Source organism: Trichechus manatus, unplaced genomic scaffold (assembly GCF_000243295.1).
Source record: "Trichechus manatus latirostris isolate Lorelei unplaced genomic scaffold, TriManLat1.0 scaffold00220, whole genome shotgun sequence".
Classification (NCBI taxonomy): domain Eukaryota; kingdom Metazoa; phylum Chordata; class Mammalia; order Sirenia; family Trichechidae; genus Trichechus; species Trichechus manatus.
In genome coordinates this window covers 3,213,028-3,221,158 of record NW_004444156.1, presented here as the reverse complement: position 1 = coordinate 3,221,158, position 8,131 = coordinate 3,213,028, and the positions used below count along the sequence as shown (strand labels likewise).

General features: G+C 36.9%; 1 protein-coding gene across 1 annotated transcript in view; it reads left to right on the top strand.

Annotated features, from left to right (window-relative positions):
* The window catches only part of ANXA10 (annexin A10), a 66,068-nt gene that overhangs the window by 37,830 nt on the left and 20,107 nt on the right, over positions 1–8,131 (top strand). Inside the window, exons 3-5 of the mRNA XM_004388883.1 lie at positions 2,759–2,872; positions 4,358–4,448; positions 5,450–5,529. Of these exons, the coding sequence (XP_004388940.1) occupies positions 2,759–2,872; positions 4,358–4,448; positions 5,450–5,529 (285 nt within the window). The remainder of the gene's footprint in view (positions 1–2,758; positions 2,873–4,357; positions 4,449–5,449; positions 5,530–8,131) is intronic.

Sequence of the window (8,131 nt, the reverse complement as noted above, 5' to 3'; positions counted from 1 at the left end):
CTTGCTCCCGAAGGGGTGAGACCAGTGGAGTATCTTAGATGGCCGCTCACAGGCTTTTAAGACCCCAGACGCTACTCACCAAAAGGGATAGTTTTAATTGATCTTAACTCCTATTGTTAATCTGTTTCTCCAGGCATGTTGTCAGTATCAAAATGCATTAATGAGTTAATTTATATCCCTGTTGTGATTTAGTAGTTGGCAAATGGATCTTAAGAGAATTCAGTACCTTTTATGGATGGCCTCTTCAGGAATCTAGTTATTTTTTATTTAAGCTACGTTCTCAATTTTTTTTTTTTTTTTTTTACATCCTAGCTTAGTAACAATATATTTCAAAAATGTTTTACATTTTATTTTTGGAAATGCTGGAACAGGAGGCTTTATCCAGTAATTATTATTTTGTTTCAGCTATATCTATTTCAACATAAGTTGGGTGCTTAATAATTTTCCTCAGATTCACAAATGGGCACATCACAAGCCATACTGAAGGAAATTTTTCAACCATGCCCCACTCCAATGGTACAAGATGCGCACTGTTGGGAAGAAGCTGTAGGTGGTCATGGAGAAAGTGAGCTAGCAAGATTTCATCATGGGAGAAGGTGAAGTAGCAAGACTGATAAATCAAAGAAAGCCCCATCAGAACAGCATAGATAGCATGCCACGCCCTCTACTTCCAAATCTAGAAGAGAACGATCCTAAGGTCAAAGTTGAAGTTTGGAGGAAGATTGTCAAGACACACAAGAGGACGTAAGTTTGAAACCCAAAAAATCAGATCAAGATCATCTTTTAGACGTCAAGTTAGCCAGAGGTCAGGAGAGGCTTGACAGAATCTATGTTTGAACGTTCTTGCAGCCACTCTGTCAATCCATCTCGTTGAGGGTCTTACTCTTTTTCGGACCCTCTATAGGGTCGCTATGAGTTGGAATCAACTGTACACCAATGGGTTTGGTTTTTGGTTTTCTACTTTACCAAGCAAGATATCCTTCTCCAGGGACTGGTCCCTCCTGATGACATGTCCAAAGTAAGCAAGATGAAGTCTTGCCATCCTTGTTTCTAAGGAGCATTCTGGCTGTACTTCTTCCAAGACAGATTTGTTTGTTCTTCTGGCAGTCCATGGTATATTCAGTATTGTTTGCCAACACCATCATTCAAATGTACTACCTTTAGGATCTTTTAATGTGGAAAAATTATATTAAAAGACTTAGAAAATATACTAGCTAACATTACTTATGTAGTCTCTGGGTATATGGAAGGTGAGTCTCTTTGAAAACAGAGACTCTGTGTTATCTTTCTCCACCCTTACCGTTGCATTCAATAAGTAACTGTTGAATAACAGCAATCTTTCACTCAACAGATATTTATCGCACTTCTTCTGTGTAGGTGAGAATACAAGCTCCACAAGATCATATGTTTATATCTGTTTTATTCATTGCTGTAGCCCCAGCACCTACAAGAGTGCTTGGCTCATAAAAGAACCTTACAACTTATTGTTAAGGAACTCAGAATATACAATGGTGAATAATGAGGGAATTAAATAGAATACAAGCTCCATGAAAGGGGGAAATTATATGCTTCTTATGTATACTCCAAGTACCTGGGACAACTCTGGACACTTAGCAATTGCTCATTAAGTGAACTGCATTGACCCAAGCACATATTCAATAGCCTCTCTTTTATTAATTATCACCTAATAATGAATGCTTTTATACTAAAAAAAATTAAGATTACTTTGTTTTTGTGCTAACAGTGCTTATGGCACCTTGCATCTTATACTTGAATTCCGTCATTGAACCACCTTAAAACTAAAACTAAAATATTGCATATTTTTAAATGTCATTCTGAAAAATCTGTATATATTTTAGCAAGATATTGTAAATTTTTTAAGTTTCTTTAATATATCTTAAACATCTTTATTTTTGTGTTTATTTTTATTATCTTTATATTTAAAGATATGTTTGTAATTCTACAGAAAATAATTTCTATGTATTTTTTTAATTGTACCCTGTACTAGAAAAAAATTAAAAGTAAAAAAATTAAAATCATCAGTTTTATGTCTTTGTACTGTATTTTAAGAAAAAAATCCGGTATGCTTGTCTTTTTCTTTCATGTTTAACTTTCAATATTTTAAATAAGTATATTAATGTGCTATTTGAAGAAAGTTCTAAGATTACTTAACTAAATCCATTTAAGTATGTTCTTTACGGTAATACAAACAGAGATTTTCAGTTAAGAGACTGTTACAGTGATAAAATAAAATACTTTTTTAAAGAAATAATGTTTACTAATTTTGCACAAGAGAGAATGTACTTAGGTTTCAACTTTATTCATTTTCATAATGAAATCATAAGAAGGGTTGGGGATAAGGATTAAGAAAAGACTATCATTAAGTCAGTCATTTTCAAACTATGAAATCTATAAAACCAAAAAGAAAACAAACTTGTTGCCGTCGAGTCAATTCCGACTCATAGTGATCCTCTAGGACAGAGTAGAACTGCCCCATAGGATTTCCAAGGAGCGGCTGGTGGATTCGAACTGCTGACATTTGGTTCGTAGCTGAGCTCTTAACCACTGGGCCACCATGGCTCCATGAAGTCTATAATCTGGGGAGATCCACTTACATGCACATGACTTGAAACCAGACTTGTTACTGTGTGAAACGGTAGGGAAAAGAACTGTTACTGGAGGATTTTCTGCAACTATCCCATTTCTCTTGTAAATGTGGTAACTGATTTAATAAAATGTTTTACTTTTCCACCCATAGGACCTGATTGGTGACCTGAAGGAGACACTTTCAGATCATTTCAAAGATGTTATGGTTGGCCTTATGTACCCACCACCATCTTACGATGCTCATGAACTCTGGCATGCCATGAAGGTAGTGCCCTCACCTAAACACACACCTGTAACAGACTCAGACAGATAATTCAGTACAGGAGACCTGCTCTGTGAGTCTCCACAGACTTACAGAATTGGGAGAGGGGGATGAGATATCTGAGCAACAATTTTACAGTGAACACACTGTGGTCAGGAGAGGTGGCTGTGTTAGAAAGACAGAGGGAGGAGCCTCCAGAGCCCAGGATCTGTCATGAGTCTGCTCATCTGTGGTACAAACTCAGATATACTGAGCTAGCTACTTGCTAAGCTACCAAAAGGCAAGAAGACATAGTCATTCAGGTGGCCTCTTCTCAATATTTATTGGTAATATTAAGGGGAAAGTTATAAATCAGGTGAATCTCTTCAAACTATTTGTAAACATTTGGCTCATAAAGTAAAAACAGAACCCTGAATCAGAGACAAAATAGAGATTCCCTCTTTGTTTATTTTTATGACCTTAAGTTAGTCCTTTAGAAAATCTATTGCTCCAATGTATCAGAGTTTTACTTTTGAAGGCTTAGAATTGTTCTTTCTTACAGAATTGTCATTTCTGGGAAATAAACTGACTGCAGATTTGTTACAGATTTTGTTGTCAAGGGACGGGGAGAAAGAGGGTCTTTCCCTTCTCCTTCTTCCCAAATTCTGATGTTAAACACCTGCAGAATGGTTGAAATTATTCCAGGGTAATGCCTGCCAGTGACCAGAGTACCACAGTCTGCCAACAGTGTGTGAGAAAGCACAGTCTAGAAAGAAAAAAAATTAAGGCAACCTGGGTTGTGGCCATCCTATTCGCTGCTCAGCATAGACATTGTACAAAATTCCTGTGAGTTTCTACTAATTGCTTAAAAAAAAAGTTGTATACGTCAATGTTTACCTCTTGCAAAAGCATGTGACTAAAAATTATAAGAATGAAGTTACTTGTTGCTGTTTAAATGAAACTGACATAATTTATCAATATTTCTTAGAATGCTAAGGATTTCTGAAGCTTTCCTAGTAAAGGTGTTATCTTTAAAACCCTTATCAGAGACAAATATATGCATATGGCTGTAAGTGAGCATAGAAAGCACTCATTCCAAACGTTTAGGAAAGACGTACAAAATTTTCATCTCGGGAGAGGAAAGGGCAGGTTCCTGAGACATCTGAGGAGGCTTATGTTCTAAATTTCAGCTTGCCAAAGAAGTCCTAGTCCAGCAGCAAAATAGAAATGTTCAATGTCATGACCAATGTGTAAACATGTCTTTCTCCACATTATTTATAAATTCCCATAGTGCTTATTTGAATTAAAGGAACAGAGTAATGGATAGTATAATGTGTTCAGGGTCAAACAGGGAGTAAATAGTAGAGGCAGAATTCAAACTGAGTCTCTCTCAATCCCAAACGCACAACCTCTCGGAATACCAAAAATGCCGTTTCCCTTTATTGTACAGAAGATGACTCTTGTTCTCAATAGAAACACCTTTACATTTTTCTTTCTCTGTCTTTCTAGGGAGTAGGCACTGATGAGAATTGTCTCATTGATATATTAGCTTCAAGAACAAATGGAGAAATTTTCCAGATGCGAGACGCCTACTGTTTGCGTAAGGGAATTTACACACATATAAACTTTATATTTCCAAGTAACACACAAAAATATTCCAGTGTGTGTATTATAAGGATTTTTTATGGAGCACTTTCATATTTTAAATATGATTTCCTCAAGACCAATGAACTCATTAAGTAAAATTGATGATTAGTCTACTAAAAAGAAAACAATTCCCTAGACTATCAAATTAACCAAATTTTCCAGGAAAAATGACCAGTGTCTAAGAGGTGGATATTTTCATTAAGACAGGTAAGGGTCCAGCACGTTGGCTGAGGGGGCATATTATCTCTTACCCAGGAGAGACCAAATATCTAGACAAAATAAAGCAAAGCAGAACAATTGCTCAGTGAATTTTTTTAAAACATAGATATAGAATTTAAATATAAATTCACTTTACATGAATTTCATAGTCCCTGTAGTCTGCCTCAGAATCATCTTTTTGCACTTTTGAAAAGTAGACTATCTTGACTATTTTCATTTCAAAAAAGTTTAATGCCTTAAGTTCCATTGCATTATGTATTACGTAAAATTGAATGTCAAGAAAATGTTCCAGACAGCTCTATTGCACTTGAACAAAAACAAGATTCACCCAAGGGGGATGAAGTAAGAGCCTTCCCTGCTAATATTAAAATGAGACAAAGCATTTGGAAGGGCTGTGGTCTGGGCAGCAGTCTATGGGAAACGAAATGCATGATTCTTAATTTAGAGAATTAAAGAATATGAAATGCCTCTCAATGCTGGTTTTCAATTTTGGAAAAAAGTAGATAATATTTTTAAGACCTCTGCCTATGTTACTAGTAGGTATCAGGTCTCACTGGTGACTGTTTATTGCTATATTTGACAGAAGGTAGCAAAAGACAAAGAAATGGCAACATATAGACTCTATTTCCTAAGCTTTCCTTTCACAGCCCAGGAACTAGTATCAACTTATTCAAAGCTCATTGGTATGTGATTCTATACTAACTCATCCTTTAAAATGGACATTTTATTTCCCAGAATACGGCAGTGACCTTCAAGGAGACATTTACTCAGAGACCTCAGGACACTTCAGAGACACCCTTATGAACTTGGTTCAGGTACGGCATTCCGAAATTCAAACTGCTTTGCACTATTAAAAAAAAAATAGACGTATGTCATGTTATTTTCAAAAACTAAGACAGAAAACTCTAAGTTTATTAAAGTTTGACAGTAACTTCCATATGATATCATTTACTGAATACGAACTAAATTCAAGGCTCTGTACTAGAAACTGAGGTTGGGAGCAGGAACAAACAAACGTAAATAGCACACCAGCTCTGTTCTCAAAAAATAAAAAGCTACTTAAGATGATTATAAATATACGTATATACGTATGTACGTATATAGGAGCTTTGGGGTAGTACAAATGGTTAAGGCTTTCTCTCTCTCTCCCTCTCTCTCTCTATATGTATATATGGGAGCCCTGGTGATGCAGTGGTTAAGAGCTATGGCTGCTAACCAAAGGTTGGCAGCTTCAATCCACCAGCCGCTCCCTGGAAACCCTATGGGGTAGTTCTACTGTGTCCTATAGGGTCACTATGAGTCAGAATGGACTCAACGGCAATGGGTTTGGGTTTTTTTGGTGTTTTTTTTTTTTTAATATGTATATATGTGTGTGTGTGTGTATACATACACATATATATAAAGGAGCCCTGGTGACTCAATGGTTAAACACTCAGCTGCTAACCAAAAGGTCAGTGGTTTGAACCCACCAGCCTCTCCATGGAAGAAAGATGTGACAGTCTGCTTCCATAAAGATTTACAGCCTTGGAAACCCTATGGGGCAGTTCTACTCTGTCCTGTAGGGTCGCTATGAGTCGGAACTGACTCAACAGCAATGGGTTTTAGGTTTACATATATATACACACAACTGCATATACCAAGTGATTTAAAAGATTAAAATATTACAGTTAGAATATTCTGTTTCTAATTCCATTTTTTGGAACCGCGAAACAGGTTGGAACATGCTAACTTCTCTCGTACTAAGCGCGCAGCGATGCGAAAGGAAAGAAGCATATTTTCTCATTTATTAACTACAAACACACTGTAATTAAGTATTATTATGAGCATTTTAGAAATGAGGAAACAGAGAATCAAAAAGTATAAGATTCTTGCTCTCTGACTGTCTGAAGAGCTAGCAGATAGAAATTTAGAATTTGAATTTAATCCTACAGAATCCCAAGTACCAGCCCACGATCCTCAGTGCTGCCTGTAAACTTACCACAAAGGAAAACTACTTCAAATTAGAATTAGATTTTCTACTTTATATTCCTGTACTGACTAAATGATGTGTAATTATTTCCATTCAATTAGTATTTCTTGGAAACACTCCACATATTAGCATTGTCATAAGAATAATATTTTTAACAATATAATTATCTTTTGTCTTACGCATATTCTTGAATGTGCCTGTAATCCTATTGAACAAAGGCATTCAGGAGTGCAACAAAATAGTCAGTGTTCAATGCTTAACTACCAAAAGATAATCTGGAAGCTCACACAAAAAAACCAAAGCCGTTGCTGTCGAGTCCATTTCAACTCATAGTGACCCTATAGGACAGAGTAGAACTGCCCCATAGGGTTTCCAGGGAGCGGCTGGCAGATTCAAACTGCCAACCTTTTGGTTAGCACCAAATGCTTAACCACTTTGATAGTTGGGGAAAATGTTTTAAGAGTCAGCATTTTGTGTGTTTGTAGGAGTGTGTGTATAACCCAAACCAACCAAACCCCCTGCCATCGAGTTGATTCTGACTCATAGTGACCCTATAGGACCGAGTAGAACTGCCCAATAGAGTTTCCAAGGAGTGCCTGGTCGATTCAAACTGCTGACCTTTTGGTTAGCAGCCATAGCTCTTAACCACTACGCCACTGTGTGTGCATAGGTGTATGACAAAACAAGAGTTTCTAAATTCTCAAAACTTTCCTTTATATGTCAAGAACATAACTTTGCGTGGTTGCATAGAATTTCACAATTCGCCTTGTTGTCGTTGTTCACTGCTGTGCAGACAGCTCTGACTCGTGGAAACCCCATCCACAACAGAAGTAAACGTTGTCCAGTCCTGAGTCACCTTCACAATTGCTGGTATGATACAAGCCGTCGGTAAATAGAATGTTGTACATAGGAGGTGACATTGTGAAAAGATTCCATGGCCTTTGAAAGAAGAAGAAAAAAATGGAAGTTCCTTTAGTGGAGATAAAAGTGGAAGAGTGGTACTTAAAAGAAGACAGAAAGAACCAAGGGGAAGAGACTAGATTGAGATTGTTGCCTATGTCCTCAGAGCTCCAATGCCTCACACGTAAAAATTCTCTGCCTACTCTTTCCTCCTTTTCGATGAACTACTCCAGTACCAACTGCCTCCATGAGTTCCTAGATCATTGGTTCAGAGGCTCCTGGTACCTAACTCTGAGGGGTTCTTCCTTGTCCTCTATCCTCCATGGCTGTATCTGAGGTGGTGCCTTGTGGGTATATCTTTCATAGCCCCAATTTGGCTGATTTAGAGATTAAGGATATTTTTACAGCTTGACTTGTCTTTTTTTTTTTTTTAATTTGGGTTTGTGATATCTTTAGAAATACAAATCCCTAAAAAGATTAGAATCATCCTGATCTGCTTGATTCCACTCAGTTCCATGTACTAAATAGCCAGACCCAAACTTCTTTCT